The sequence below is a fragment of the Cnephaeus nilssonii genome, assembly GCF_951640355.1.
Source record: "Cnephaeus nilssonii genome assembly, chromosome: 7".
Taxonomy (NCBI): Eukaryota; Metazoa; Chordata; class Mammalia; order Chiroptera; family Vespertilionidae; genus Cnephaeus; species Cnephaeus nilssonii.
Genome location: NC_137078.1, coordinates 60056998 through 60073569, shown reverse-complemented (window position 1 = coordinate 60073569; position 16572 = coordinate 60056998). Strand labels below are relative to the sequence as shown.

Below are 16572 nucleotides of genomic sequence, written 5' to 3'. Positions count from 1 at the left end.
CGCCTACAATGTCAGGCTCCTTTAGAGCAGGGAATGTATGTACACCCTATGCCTAGCGCCTTGGAAAATGCCTGGCACAGCCACAGCGTTTGGCTCAGCGGACAGAGGGTTGGCCTGTGGACCAAAGGGTCCCGGGTTCAGTTCTGGTCAAGGGCACGCATCTTGGTTGCAGGTTCCTCCCGTCAGGGCTCCTGCAGTAGACCACCACTCTGTTTCTCTCAGTCTTTCCCCTTTCTTCCACTCTCCCTAAAAATCAATGGAAAATATCCTTGGGTGAGGATTTTAAAAAATTATATATATATGGCACACAGTAAGCGCCAAGACCTGCTTGATTCAATGAATGGGGTCTGAACTTACCCTGCTTAACCCTTTGCACTCGCTTGCTTTTTTTCTCGATTCCTTTATTCTAATGCTAACCGTGTCGAGTCACACTCGACATCCGAGTGCAAAAGGTTAATTGCCCCTCACAAAGCACGCAGACACAGAAGCAAGCAAAACCCAGGTGAGGCCTAGCCTCGCCGTTTTGGGGCCCTTCCGCAGGGGCTCGCGCAGGAGTCCTTTGCAGCTCTCCCGGCCAGAACCTCGCCATAAAATGCTGTATTTTGTTTCCGTGTCTGTCCCGCAGGGAAGGGAAAGGGGTAAACACAGGCGAAAAAGAGTGGGGGGACCTGAGGAAGGCGCTCTACAGGATCCTACTGAGGATGTGCGGTTATCCATGTCAGCCCTTGTTTTTACTGGACAGGCCTGGGCCGGAGCTGCGGTTGCAAAGAGAATCTGACGCGGGCGCCCACCGGAGAGCGAGCGGGTCGGCCATTTTCTGAAAGTAGTTTCCCCGGGAACCCCGCCCGAGCGCGCACGCGAAGCAGGGGGCGGGGCCTGCGGCGAGGGCCCCGCGCCGGAAGCCGCACCCTCGGCGGCCGGGAGGGTCCACAAAGCGCCCAGCGAAACTTAACAGTCGGCGGCGAAGCGCGCCCTCGAGCGCCAATGAGAGCGGCAGGAGGCGAGCAGCTCCTGAAACACTCTGTATGTCCAGCGATGATTGGCTGGAGCCCTCCTTTTTTTTTTAAAGTTTTATTTTTATTGAATGTATCGGGGTGACATTGGTTAAGCCTTTCTTCTCGGTATTGGCTGGACTTCCTTCCCCCGCCCACTCAGTGGGCTCTTTGTCTGGGTACTTCTGATTGGCTCCTTCCGACCGGCGGCTTGGGGCGGGGCAGCCGGGGTGGGGGCTTGTTCACGGATTGGTGGGTTTGAGCACCTGGCGGCTCCATCTCCGCGAAGGAGCCCGTCCCATCCCCTCTCTGTCCCGTCTCCCGACCCGTACGCCTTTCAGGGGCCACTCGCGCGCACCAATGGTTAAAACCGGGTGGGGGTGGGAGGGCGGGGAGGTGTGAGGCTCGAGCGCGGCAGCCCGGCCTCCAGCGCCTCGCGCGCGCGCCCTCCGCGAGGACCCGCGCGAGCTGCCCGCGCCGGTGCCTGCGCTGTTGGAAACTGCAGAGCCCGTTATGGTCTTGCGGGAACTACCGTTCCAGCTGGTTCCGGCGCACGTGCGTGCCAGGGGGCTAGTGGAAGTCGCGAGGCGGCTCCTGCCTTTCGCGTCTCTGCCTCGAGGAGACTAGAACCGGCATTTTCGAAGGACACCACCTGCAATCGCAGCGCTGGCGCGGGCGGAGGCTAAAACACGGGGGTCCTGAGACGGAGGAAAACGCGCCAAGTTCCCCTCGGTGGTGGAGTGGGAACGACCCTAGCGGTGGAGGCGCTTCGCCAGCGGGACTACTTCTCGACGCTCCTTACCGTCCCGGGGCAGGCGCGGCGGGCGCCGCTCCGGGGATGTAGTTGGTGCCGGCGCGAGGCAGGACCAAGTGGCGCCCCGGGCTCCCGCTCTTGAAAGCGAATGGTCACTCCCCCGCGGGGAGGGCGACCTATCCAGCTTTTTCTCGGACCGGGGACTCCACGGGCTCGGGACAAGGTCTCCTCGGGCGCACCCACACTCGTCCCGGTTGGACTGGCCGGCGTCACCGCCGCGGACCTCGCTTGGGGCCATGACCAGGTAAGGAGGGCCTGGCGGGGAGAGGCCGTTGCCGGGGGCGACGCAAGTTGGGCCGGTTCCGGAGCGGGGCTGCCTGGGGACGCCGGGGTCGGTGCGCGGGGGGCACCCCAGGACCGTGTTGGTGCTGCGCCCGGGCGGAGCTGCCCCTTGGGCACCGGCCGGGGCGCCCCCTCCCGCCGCGGCAGGACTCGGGAAAGCAGGTGCGGGCTGGGCGTCCATTGGCCATGCCCACGGGCGTGGGGGCCGGGCGTTGTGGTTCCGGCCAGGGCGCCGCGGGCCGGCCCCCCGCCGTGCCCCGTGCTGTGACGGCACCGACCGCAACCCCACCTCGGCATCTCTCACTCGGTTGTGCGTTCGTAGAGGGGTTCGGGCTAAGGAGAACCACTTACGTCGTCCTGCGTGGATCGCTGCTCAGTGTTACACGCAGTTTGTCTTAATTTGTCTGAGAAGTATTTAGAACGCTACGTGTCTTAAAGCTTTGCCAAAGGTGTTATTGTTTTGCATTTTTCTTGGGAAAATTGGAATTGAGTCGTGTCATTTTATAGAGGAAAGAACTTTTAAAACTAATGGGACTGAGTGGTCAACGCTGTCATTTGTTCAAGAACATTGAATGCTCGATTCATTGTGTTTTCTGTGAAATTAGATTTAGACTTACAAGAGAGACTTTTTTTTTTTTACGTAATAACCCCCCAGTTTTAAAGAAAGCCAAGAGCAAGAAATGTTACAGTCTCATTAAGGTTAAATGTTTAATCATATTACTTTGAGGGAGCCAGGACTGGTGGATAATCCGTTATTTCAGCGGCTTGATCAGTTTTTCTTCTATTCACTCCAGTCCGGTTACTGTTTCTTAGAGAGTCCAGTTTCTTTCGCTCATTAGAATCGGCTCCCAAGACAAACCTTTTGCATGCTTGGAGACACCTGACAACGTAGCGCAGGCTGGTTTGTCATCACGTTAGCATTTCATCAGGAGCATTAAGCGGCCAGGCGAGTAAATTGAATTGGAGGAGGGGATGGGGAAATTGGTCAACTTTCCACATTCCTGTGTTGAGTCTCAAAAATGTGGTTTCACTGCCGATTTCAGTGTTGTGAATTCCTAGATCAGAAGCATCCAGTGAAATGCTTAGTAAAGATGGAATTCGAGTGAATTTTGTTAGTTCGTGGGATCAATCTATATTTGAAAGTTGTTGGCTGAGCTTTTGGTTTCTAAATAATTTAGATAATCTCCCCCACCCCCCAGATATCCTAATGAAAAATAGGATTAACATATAAAGTAACTACCACAAATAGTGCCTTTTTATTTATTTTTAAAAAATCTTTATTGTTTAAAGTATTACAGTTGTCCCCTCCCCACCCCCCCTATTGACTCCCTCCTTCCCCTCCGGTCCCCACCCACCCTGCCCTCAGGCTTTCACCGCAGTAGTGCCATTTTTTTAACCTAAAAGTCTTACTTAAAGAGGAAGAAAAATAGCAAAAGGCAAACCAAATAACCTTTTTTTTTCTCTACATAAAGCATTATTTTTAAAAATGTACTTTAACAAATGTTTGGAAAATTAGTATATATTGCTTCTAGTGCATAAGAATGTTATATACACAAAGTTGCTCACTTATCCCAACTTTCATTTGTTCTCTTTTCACTCAAGTTTTTAGGTATAACACCACCAGGTCTTTGCCTTTTCTTGTATTCAAATTACATTTTAAAGGTACTTTTTAGAGTCTTTATTTCATGTGTTCATATTAATAAGTAGAAAAGACCTTGGAAGGAAAACTTACTCCAGCATACTTTGATTTTCCATTCATCCTTCTGTTTCCCATTCTCCACTTTGTAAATTAGAGATGGTAGTTGCTCAGTCAATATTTTCTGAGTGAATTAGTAAGTTAATAAAAATTAAGGTTTTACTTCTTAATCTACTGTAGGTTTACTAAAATGAGGTCTTTTGTGCGGTGACCCTTACACTAATGCAGGCTAAAAAAATATTTCTCAGCTACTTTAAAAAAAATGTTTTTATTGATTTCCGAGAGAGGAAGAGAGAGATAGAAACATAAATGATGAGAATCAATGATTGGCTCCCTCCTGCACGCCCCGTACTGGGGATTGAGCCCTCAATCTGGGTTTATGCCCTGATCAGGAATGGAACCAGGACCTCCTTGTTCTTGGGTGGATGCTCAATCACTGTGCCACACCGGTAGAGCTATCTGATACGTTTTGTTGTGTAAGAAAGCTAGGACAAATGGCAGGCAATAGAACATTGAGCATTTATTATTGCCAGGCATTAGGTTTTCAAATATGAAGTTCTAATTAGTAATTATTCCTTAGTAAATTTGTTTTCAAATTTTATTTTATTGACTGCAGCTGATAACTGAAAACTTTTTTGTGATTCACAGATATGATTGGTGATTATAACGTCCATATATAAATCAGTATTTGTCAACTCTTTGGTATTTGAAGAAAAAATGCCTGGTGTCATACCTAATGAAAGTAATGGGCTTTCAAGAGGTAGTCCATCAAAGAAAAACAGACTTTCCTTGAAGTTTTTTCAGAAAAAGGAAACTAAGAGAGCCTTGGATTTCACAGATTCTCAAGAAAATGAAGAAAAGGTTTCTTCTGATTATAGAGGATCTGAAATGTAGGTATCGTAAGTATATTTCTGTACTTATAAAATTCTACATCAAGGAAAAACTGGTGAAATTAGATCAATATCTTCAGACATTCCTACCTGTTAGTCCGTAGAGGCAAAAAACAAAAACAACCCTCACATATTTGTGAGACAACTCTAACTATGTAGTGGAAACAGCAAAACTAGTGGTGATTCCACTCAGGGATCACATCCATGTTAACTCATTTACATTGTGCTCAGCCAATTTGACTAACTTGCAGAAATATTTATCCACTAACACTGCTTTTAATGTAAACTTGTTTGTTTTGTAGTACAACACAGTGTAAGGGTAAATAAATGGGTGATTTTTTTAAAGAATACTGTACTTGACAGTTACCTGAGATACTTAAACTTTATTAATAGTCATACCTGATATGTGAATTGCAAACCTCTTGGAGATGTACAATGGCAAATTTATTTTAAATAAAATTAAAAACAAATGTTTTTGATAATAATCCTTTGGTGACTAAAAGGAAAGCAGAACAAAATGAAATACTTTATTCTATCAGTAGTTGCTCCAGTTGGAGTCTACACTAGCTCCCTATTCAACAGATAGGTACTCAGCTGTATGACTACAGTAGATATGGTTTTATGTGTAATTTCCTAATATTAACCAATAATCAGCTTAGGAGGTTGTGTGTGAAGTTTTTGTTTACCAGCATTCAGGCCTGTAAATACTTTGAGGTGCCAGAGTAATAGCAGCCATAAAATAAAAATGCTATAATGACCTAATGCTTGTTAAAGTTATAAACTTAATTCATTTTTAAGTGCGGGACAACTATGTAATTCTCTTCATAGACTTTTTCCTCTTACTTTTTTTGCGGGGGTGTTAATCCTCACCTGAGGATATTTTTCCATTGATATTTAGGGAGAGTGGAAGGGAGGAAGGGAGACAAAGAAACATCGATGTGAGAGAGACACATTGATCGGTTGCTTCCCACACATGCTGGAGATGGGGAATCGAGCCTGCAACCCAGGTTCGTGCCCTTGACTGGAATAGAATCCGGGACTCTTCACTTCGCAGGCTGACCCAGCTAGGACTCATTTTTTTTTTTTTTTAATATATTTTATTGATTTTTTACAGAGGAAGAGAGAGGGATAGAGAGTTAGAAACATTGATGAGAGAGAAACATCGATCAGCTGCCTCTTGCACACCCCCTACTGGAGATTTGCCCGCAACTAAGGTACATGCCCTTGACCGGAATCGAACCTGGGACCCTTGAGTCCGCAGGCCAACGCTCTATCCATTGAGCCAAACCGATTTCAGCAGGACTCATTTTATTAATAGAATCTAACTTAGTGAAGCTTCTCCCAAATATTGTCATAGTCAACTTATTCCCAGGTTTCTATTCAGAGTTAAACTGCAATTGATCTTTGAATGTGGGTTTGAATTGTGTGAGTCCATGTGTACCAGGCTGTTTTTTAATAAATACCATAAATGTATTTTCTCAACATTTTTCTTTTCTCTAGCTTACTTTATTATAAGACTGCAGTTTATAATACACATAACATACAAAATATGTTGACTTTTTTTTTCCCAGTAAGGCTTCTGGTAGGCTATGAGTAGTTAAGTTTTGGGGGAGTCAAAAGCCAGGGGAATTTTCAACCATGCATGGGGGAGGTCAGTACCACTACCCCTCCCCCCCACCCACACACACACCTCCAAACACACACCCTGCATTGTTCAAGAGTCAGCTGTACTTGATAAAAGTGTTATGATGGCCCTAACTGGTTTGGCTCAGTGGATAGTGTTCGCCTGCGGACTGAAAGGTCCCAGGTTCGATTCCGGTCAAGGGCATGTACCTTGGTTGTGGGCACATCCCCTGTAGGAGGTGTGCAGGAGGCAGCTGTTCGATGTTTCTCTCTCATCGTTGTTTCTAACTCTCTATCCTTCTCCCTTCCTCTCTGTAAAAAATCAATAAAATATATTTTTTAAAAAGTATTATGGTGGCTTAACAAATCACTATGAATTATTCAGTTTTCTGCTCTGTAAAATAGAATTAATAGCCTCTTGATGGAATTAACTTTGAGGTATCTTAATTGTAATAATTTTAAAGTGCTTGTAAAATTTGTATTCTGGGTGTACAGCAGATTTTTCACCTCCGCATATTTTCTTAAAATGTCATTTGAGTAAAATCCATATGCTTTTCAGATCATACAACTTTTGGGAAAAGACTAAATCTAGGGAAGTAATATTTCTGCTTTGTTTCTCTAAGATACTATTTCATTATATCTTTCTTCTCTCCTCTATACTTAATAGTGATCAAGTTGTTCCTGCGGCACAGTCCTCACCTATGAATTGTGAGAAGAGAGAAAACTTGTTACCATTTGTGGGGCTAAATAATCTCGGCAATACTTGTTATCTTAATAGTATACTTCAGGTAAGTTGACAATTTTGATATATAATAAAACCTTAGTAGGCAAAGAATGATAAAGCATTTAATGCTTCTGAGAATTTCAGATCATTAGAGTATTTTAATTGTCCATACTATCTTTGCATTTGATTGTAAATAAACTAGAATGGGCTACAATAAGAATAATGATTCTAAGTTGTATGTTATAACCTTCCTTTGGGGTAAGAGAAAGTGATGCATTAAAATTGGGAGAGCATAATTGAGTAGACCTTAGTTGAGTGGAAGATGCCAGACGTTCAGTTTTTCTCTCATTTCCTGGTGCTATGGTGATAAGTATTTAACCCTTGGAACCATATGTTTTATGTTGTGTTCTTAACAACCATAAGTCTTAGCAATATCTGCTCAGGCTCAGTGCTTTATTGCCAGTGAAGGAAGAGAGTGGGCTACAATGATGAAATAGAGAACAAATTTTTTGTTGTTAATCCTCACCCTAGGATGTTTTTCCATTGGTTTTTAGAGAGAGGGGAAGGGAGAGGTAGAGACAGAGAGATAGAAACATTGATGTGAGACAGACACATGGATTGGCTGCTGCCCGCAGGGCCCCAGTCAGGGCCAGGGATCGAGCCCACAACAGAGATATGTGCCCTTGACCAGAATCAAATCAGGGACCCTTCAGTCTGCAGGCGACGCTCTTCCACTGAGCCAAACTGGCTAGGGCGAGAACAATTTTTTGACACAAATCATAATCTCAGAAATTTCAGTAAGGCACATTTTAAAATGCACTACTTAAAAAGCATGATAGTGTTTGAATAACCTTAAACGCTATACTATTGTTGTTTGTTCAGTAAACACAGACAATTTCACTTTTTATAGGTATTATATTTTTGTCCTGGTTTTAAATCTGGAGTGAAGCACTTATTTAATATTATTTCAAGGAAGAAAGAAGCTCTTAAAGATGAAGCCAATCAAAAAGAAAAGGTAAAATATAAAAATAACAGAATATAAAAATAACTTAATGGAAACTCACTTGCTTCATAATAAAAAGGTAATTAGATGCACAGAGGATTTGGGAGGAGGATGACAAAGATTATTTCTCAAAATATAACTTAGAATTGAATTTCTTAGTAGTTTACAGTCAGAAAGGCAATTATTTGTCATTCTTGCAGTGTAGCTAACTAGATTATTCCGTTTTACTGAGTGTCTTCTCCAGGCCTTTAATTTATTGTTTACCAGTAAACATTGTCATTTGTATACCCACCATCACAATTTATCATAACTTTGTATCACCTGTCACTCATCTATTGTTTTTCCAATTGATTCACTTTTAAAATATAAGTAAATTAAAGGAACTGTTGACTTACATAATTAGAAAACCATTATCATCCAAATAATTAAAAAAAATTTTTTTAAGTTTATTTGTATACCTCCATAAAATTACTGCTATAATGAAATTAAATTTAGAAAAACTAGTTTTGTCTAGTGAGACAAAGGTACTTAATTTGTTCATAAAACTGATTTGTTTCTTTCTTGACAGGGAAATTGTAAAGAAGATTCTTTGGCAAGTTATGAACTAATATGCAGTTTACAGTCCTTAATCATTTCAGTTGAACAACTTCAAGCTAGTTTTCTTTTAAATCCAGAAAAATATACTGATGAACTTGCTACTCAGCCAAGACGATTACTTAACACACTCAGGTATATAGCCTGTAATATAATTTTAGGATTCTAATTTAGCTACTTCTTTCCTTGGAGGAGAGTGATACATGAACAAATGGGGGTGTAATAAAGGGCAAAGAAAATAGAAACTACATATTTGTAGTCCTTATTATCCCAGAGACTCAAAAAACTGGAAAACTTTTCATAAGTTTGGTATTAAACTCATTAAACCCAAATGTATATGAGTTTATAGTCTTTATTCATATTTACCTGTAATACGAAGATCCACACATTTTTTTAACCTTTTGCACTCGGATGTCGAGTGTGACTCGACACGGTTAGCATTAGAATAAAGAAATCGAGAAAAAAAACACAAGCAAGTGCAAAGGGTTAATAGAAATAGTAATGTGTTTGCTTAGAGGATAGTGTCCCTTATGTTGGTGATAATATATTTTACTTATGTGTCATTTTGTCTTTTTTAATCTGAAAAATTCTGAATTCCCAAACATATTTTGTCATAAAGATTTCAGATTATGAATTGTAGGTTTGTATGCAAAATATGCATAAGAACTATAAATTCCAAATATTTTTTGTTGTGTGTACTTAGAGCTGTTAACTGGATTAGATCTTTTTGTAGTATTGTCTTTAAAAATAAAACTTTATTCTATATATAAAATAGCTTTATTTAAAATGTTATAGGTTAAGTCTTTTTCTTTTTTTTTTTTTAAATGTATTTTATTGATTTTTTACAGAGAGGAAGGGAGAGGGAGAGAGAGTTAGAAACATCGATGAGAGAGAAACATCGGTCAGCTGCCTCCTGCACACTCCCTACCGGGGATACGACTGCAACCAAGGCACATGCCCCCGACTGGATTCGAACCTGGGACCCTTCAGTCCGCAGGCTGATGCTCTATCCACTGAGCCAAACCAGTTTTGGCTATAGGTTAAGTCTTAAAATGAAATTATCTACTCGTTTGGTTTAGGAATGGACGTAGGTGTAATACATTGCTATATGTTTGGTAAGAGGCAGTGTAGCATGGTGACTAAGCAATTTTTTAAAAATAATTATATTTGTTATTTGTTAAAAATATATTTGTATTGACTTTAAAGAGGAAGGAAGAGAGAGCTAGAAACATCAATGATGAGAGAGAATCATTGATTGGCTGCCTCCTGCACACCACCCTACTGGGGATAGAGCCAACAATCTGGGCATGTGCCCTTGACCGGAATTGAACCTGGGACCCTTCTATCCACTGAGCAAAACCAGCTAGGGTTAAGAATACGTTTGAAAGTTTCACATTTGTAACTGAATGAATGTTTTTAGATTTAAAAAATAAAGTTATGGCCCTGGCTGGGTGGATCATTTGATTGGAGAGTCATTCCATACACCAAAAGGTTACAGGTTTGATTCCCGGTTGGGGTGCATATAAGAGGCAACTGATTCATGTTTCTCTCTTTCCCTTCCTCGCTCTAAAACTCAGTGAAAGCATATTCTTGGGTGAGGAATTTTCAAAACATGATAAAAATGAAGAAGTAAAGCTATGATATCCCTATAAATATTAAATCATCCTATATAATCCTATATAATAAAAGGCTAATATGCAAATCAACTGAACAGTGGAACGACAGGTCGCTATGATGCGCACTGGCCACCAGGGACAGACGCCCAATGCAGGAGCTGCCCCCTGGTGGTCATTGTGCTCCCACAGGGGAAGCGTCGCGAAGCCAGGCTCATGGCTGGCAAGTGCGGGAGCCTCTCCTAACCTCTGTGGCAGCGCTAAGGAGCAGTGAGCAGGAAGGCGGTAAGGAGCAAGGGCTCCTGGACTACCAGAGGGCGCAGGCCAGGCTGAGGGACTCTCCCGCCTCCCCCCACCCCAGTGCAGGAATTTCATGCACCAGGCCTCTAGTTTCTATATAGGAAAGTTTTCTTATTTGTATTGTATCTTTAAAAGTATAATATATGAAATAGGATTTTTTTTTTTTAATAGGGAACTCAACCCTATGTATGAAGGATATCTACAGCATGATGCACAGGAAGTATTACAGTGTATTTTGGGAAATATTCAAGAAACATGCCAACTCCTAAAAAAAGAAGAAGTAAAAAATGTGGCAGAATTATCTAACAAGGTAGAAGAAAAACCTCATCAGAGAGAGGAAATTAATGGGGTTACTAGCATAGAGATGGACAATATGGGGCATTCTGAAGACTATAAAGAAAAACTCCCAAAAGGAAATGGGAAGAGAAAAAGTGACACTGAATTTGGTAACATGAAGAAAAAAATTAAGGTATCCAAGGAACATCAGTCATTGGAAGAGAACCAGAGACAAACTAGATCAAAAAGAAAAGCTACAGGTGATATATTAGAGATACCTTCTAAAATAGTCGCTAAGTACATTCCTGAAAATGAGTGTGCAAGATCCTCACAGAAAAAATCAAAAGTTAAAATAAGTTGGTTAAAGTCTGCAACTAAGCAACCCAGCATCCTTTCTAAATTCTGTAGTCTGGGGAAAATAAACCAAGGATCCAAAGGACAATCTAAAGAAAATGAATATGATCTTGAAGAGGACTCTGGGAAGTGTGAAAATGATAACACAATTAATGGCTGTGGACTTGAATCTCCAGGAAATAATGTTAAGTCCATTCATGATAATGAAGTTAAGCCCATAAACAAAGGTCAGTATAATTTATTCTTAGACATTGATAGGTAGGCAAGTTAACAGTTGCAGAATTAGAATTATTCTCTAGATATATGTACAATATAAATCTGGCTGACGTTTTGTTTAAAAAGAAAAATTTAATACTTTGAACTGTGGTATTTTAAGCACTGTGCTATGTGTTTGTATAAATCTCAATCTTAAGGTAATGTTAGTTTATGTATTAGAAACTAAGGGAGTTCAATAAATTTTAATGGAAAGAGGATATATGTTTACTTTACCCCTTTATGTAAGCAATATTTGACATAAACACATGAAAGGTATTCAATGAAATGCAGTTTTAAAGTAGAGAACCAAGTAGATGCACCATACTTGGACTGGATTTCTACCTACTTTCTTCCAGATCTGCAGCTCTCAGGGAAACTAGTATTGATGTGGTTATGGTTTTACCAAGTATCATCCTTATTTTAGAGTTATTCTCTAGGGGGGTAGGAATTATGAAGACATAGTTATGACTTCCTTTATTTAGAGACAACAGTAATTTGTATTCTAAACTACCTTTACAGAATTTACATTTCATGAATAAGGCACCTTTTAATGCTAATAAGCAGGTTGAGATTTGAAAATCAGCTTTTTATTCACATATGCTTTAAACAAATATTGGTTACTTGGGCTATGCTGAAAACGAATATATATATTCTTATATTTTCCTATTTTTGTTATAGGCACAGAGCAAATTGGTTTTGAGCTTGTAGAGAAGTTATTTCAAGGTCAGCTGGTATTAAGGACTCGTTGCTTAGAATGTGAAAGTTTAACAGAAAGAAGAGAAGATTTTCAAGACATCAGTGTGCCAGTACAAGAAGATGAGCTTTCCAAAGTAGAGGAGAGTTCTGAAAGTAAGCAAAAACTGGAGTATTTGTAAGGACCATGAAATAATTAGTCTTCTTCAATTAGCAGTCTAGTAAATAGTTTGTATAGTTATTGAGAAGTTTTTTAGTTTCTTTTGTATAATAAAATCTTTCTGCTTATATAGCTTCACTTGTCAATAGTTAGCATTTGGAAAATTTTGGCATCTTTTTTTTGATATGTAGAGTATAATGAGAAAATGAAATGCTTTGATAAGTTAACATTTGGGTACATGAATTTCTCAGAACTACCGAGGGTATTTTTAACACAATATTTGAGCCATTGTTTTGTCTAAATGACAAAAAGTATGGAAATATTAGAGGAAATGATCATGAGACTGATTTACCTGCTCAGATATTGGAAATTGGCTATCTAAAATAATAAAAGCATAATATGCTAATTAGACCAGACAGCAGGACGACCTCCCGGACTAAGTGGGGCTGCAATGCTGAGGCAAGCTGCCGCTTCTGTGAGGGCCGAGCCCCTTGCACGAATTTTGTGCATCGGGCCTCTAGTTAAATATAAACTAAAGTCTGTCTTATACTGAGCCAGAGACTAGGTTTGTCCGACATATTCTTTCTGGCTCTAGCATCTAAATGTTTTTTGGCTGATCAAATACAAATACTTAAAAGACGTGCACTGCTGAGGGAGAAGTTAATGATAGTTTCTGAAACTAGTTATTGTCTTTATTATTGGAAGGATTAGTAAGTTGAAATTTAATGCTAATTTTGAACATAGAACTTTGTCGTTTAATTTTTAAATGTTGGACAGATTTTTCATTTGTGAGTGAAAGGATTCTCTTATGTAGTTTCTCCAGAGCCAAAAACAGAAATGAAGACCCTGAGATGGGCAATTTCACAATTTGCTTCAGTGGAGAGGATTGTAGGAGAAGATAAATATTTCTGTGAAAATTGCCATCATTATACTGAAGCTGAACGAAGTCTTTTGTTTGACAAAATGCCTGAAGTTATAACCATTCATTTGAAGTGTTTTGCTGCTAGTGGCTTGGAGTAAGTATTATAAATAAAAACTATATGAAGAAAATGAGCTGCTATATAAGAGAAGTTTTGTTCAAAATAGTATAATATAAACTATTGAAATGAAGTAATTTATAAAGATTGCCTTAGAAAAGTTTGTTCTCTTAAGTTTCCCTGTAAAAATGTATCAGTATGAATACATATTCTGTGATTTCTTCACACCTTTTCATTCCTTATCAGATATAGTTGAATTGATTAAAGCAGAGAACAAATTTTATATACATTAAGGTTTTTTTACAGGGAGAAAAAAGGCAAAATTATTTAGTTTTAAGGTAAGCCAGGAAATAAAACAAATCTGAACAATTAGATTCAAATATCTAAAAGCAATTAAAAAAGTATAAAATATCAGTTGCATTTTGAATAGTCTGACTTTTTCTGACGTATACATGTTGTAGATTTTATTCCTTTTTATATTAATGAATTTTTTAAATTACTATGAGAGCTTCCCAGTAGCTCTCCATATACTTTATTGTGCCAGAAGAACGACATATGATCCTTTCATTTTCTTATTGCACAAAATTGAGAGGTGGTGGTGGTGGTGGGGGGATACCTTTACAGAAACACCTAAATATTAATTAGCATTTTTTTCAGTATTTTTCTTTGTGGAAATATTTTAAATATATGTTGGGGTCTTTTTTATTATTTTGTGTTTACTTATAGGAACACTAAATAGTAAGGGTTCATTCAGACTCTTACTTGGTTTCACATTGGGTATATAAAATATTTATATATATAATATATATATTATATAAAGTGGAATAGCAGAAAACCTTATTTATTTTTTCTTCCAAAGGTTTGATTGTTATGGTGGTGGACTTTCCAAGATCAACACTCCTTTACTGACACCTCTTAAACTGTCACTAGAAGAATGGAGTACAAAGCCAACCAATGACAGCTATGGATTATTTGCAGTTGTGATGCATAGTGGCATTACAATTAGTAGTGGGCACTACACTGCTTCTGTTAAAGTCACAGACCTTAACAGTTTAGAACTAGATAAGGGAAATTTTGTGCTTGACCAGTTGTGTGAAATGAATAAGCCAGAACCACTGAATGAGGAGGAAGCAAGGGGTGTGGTTGAAAATTACGATGATGAAGTGTCAATTAGAGTCAATGGAAACACACAGCCAAGTAAAGTTTTGAACAAAAAAAATGCAGAAGCTATTGGACTTCTTGGAGGACAAAAGAGCAAAGCAGATTATGAGCTATACAACAAAGTAGCTAATCCTGACAAAGGTACCAGTACAGCATTTGCTGAAAATAGAAATTCTGAGACTAACATTACTAATGGGACCCATGAATCTGATAGGAACAAGGAATCCAGTGACCAAACAAGCATTAACATTAGTGGATTCGAGAACAAAATTTCAGATGTAGTGCAAAGCTTAAAGGAGTATGAGGGGAAGTGGTTGCTTTTTGATGATTCTGAAGTAAAAGTTACTGAAGAGAAAGACTTTTTGAATTCTCTTTCCCCTTCTACATCTCCTACATCTACTCCTTATTTGCTATTTTATAAGAAACTATAGAGTGTACATTTTCCTTATGTGTGTGTGTATATATATATAAAAACCCAGACAAACATTGATAAAGTTGATTACATCAAAAAGTCTAGCTTATCTTTTGAAGCTGTTGGATACTATTGGTCTCTAGGTTTTTGTATAGTGAAATTTGAATTACTGAAAACCATGTTAATTTTTAGAATTCATTTTCCTTAGTAGAGACTAGTGATGTATTAGCTCTGGGAAAAAACTTGTATAGGTTCTTAATTGAATTATACAAAATGGAAGCATTTAAACACTTTTGAATTTACACCTTTTTTGTGTTCGCTTTTTAAAATAAAGTGCTTGTATTTGTATCTCCATATTTTGGAGTAATTATCTACATGTTTATAGGTCCTGTGGTTTTTCAGCTAAGAAGCAGAATATCATTTCAGTACATTTAGTTTTATAAGTCAGGAAGCCAAATCTTTGATGGGCTGTAATAGAGGCACAAAGTCTGGAATATGTATGTATTCACAATGGTGTGTACATTTTGTGCCTTGGGTCGCTTTGAAAGTGTCTCAGAAAACTTGGACAGTCCTATCTTCACAAGAATTTTATATGTATTTATGAAGGTGATTCTTTAGTAAATCTTTTTGGGCATGGACTAATTTGTATCTCTTCATAGTCATATTCTGCACGATCTGTATATAGTACATCAAACTAAGAGGTGTGACCTTAAGTTTAACTTTTTTAAAAAATAAGGTCAATAAAATTTTAAATGCTTAAAAACTATACAAATGCTCATTTTTTTAAAACTTGCTTATTTTTACCATAAATACAGCGGGGTTCTCTTAACAGAATATATGTGTGTGCATATATATATATATATATATATGTATGTATATGTATATGTATATATATGTATATGTATATTACACAAATTCATAGAAGAGAGTAAACAGGCATAATTATCTTTAGTAATACTTAATATTTTTGACTGTTGTAATGAAGAAACTAAGTTGGTAAGTGGTCAATTATCTTACGACTTGTTAAAAGACATTTTTGGTATTTAAAAATAATTCTAAAGAATATACACTATTGGAATAACACTTTTATTCCATTTCAACAAATAAGTACCTGTCAACTAATAAATTACATATACTGAGTGGCTATATTATTATGATCTCTGAACGCATAATAATATGGCCACTCAGTGTATATCCTATATAATAAAAGGCTAATATGCAAATTGTCCCCTTGACCAGGAGTTCGACCAGCAGGCAGGCCTGCCAACTGCCCATGTCCCCTCCCCCTGGCTAGGCTGGCCGGACCCCACCCATGCAGAATTCATGCACCAGGCCTATACACACACACACACATACACACACACACACACACACACACAGTGACCAGATTATTATATGTTCAGAGATCATAATATGGCCACTCAGTGTAGTTAAATAATGTCTTACATCCTTCCATAAGATGGTATGATATAAAAAGTCATGGCTCACCTCATTCTACATTCAGAATCATTAATGGAACTTTTTAAGAACAGCTCTGAATGGTATCCATCTGATGAAATAGGAATCACTAATAGAACTCTTAAAAAGAAATAGCCCTGAATGCTACCCATAAGCTTCTGATGGAGTAGTTCAAGGCCTCCAATACTTAAGGGGCAGCCAAGGTTAAGAACCACTAGTATAGGTTCCTAATAGGAGAAAGTTTAAAGAAAATTGGGAGTTCACGGTAAGTTACCAAGTGTTGCTGTCTTAAGGG

At 39.2% G+C, this 16572-nt stretch overlaps 1 protein-coding gene across 1 annotated transcript; it reads left to right on the top strand.

Moving 5' to 3' along the window:
• The first annotated feature begins 993 nt into the window (after positions 1–993).
• USP1 (ubiquitin specific peptidase 1) lies at positions 994–15540 on the top strand. Its single transcript, XM_079776633.1, has 9 exons — positions 994–2050; positions 4433–4674; positions 6965–7085; positions 7932–8036; positions 8593–8753; positions 10703–11388; positions 12095–12265; positions 13084–13285; positions 14106–15540. Exons 2-9 carry the CDS (start codon positions 4502–4504, stop codon positions 14836–14838), a joined length of 2352 nt encoding a protein of 783 aa, XP_079632759.1. The 5' UTR covers positions 994–2050; positions 4433–4501; the 3' UTR covers positions 14839–15540.
• The last annotated feature ends 1032 nt before the right edge of the window (positions 15541–16572 follow it).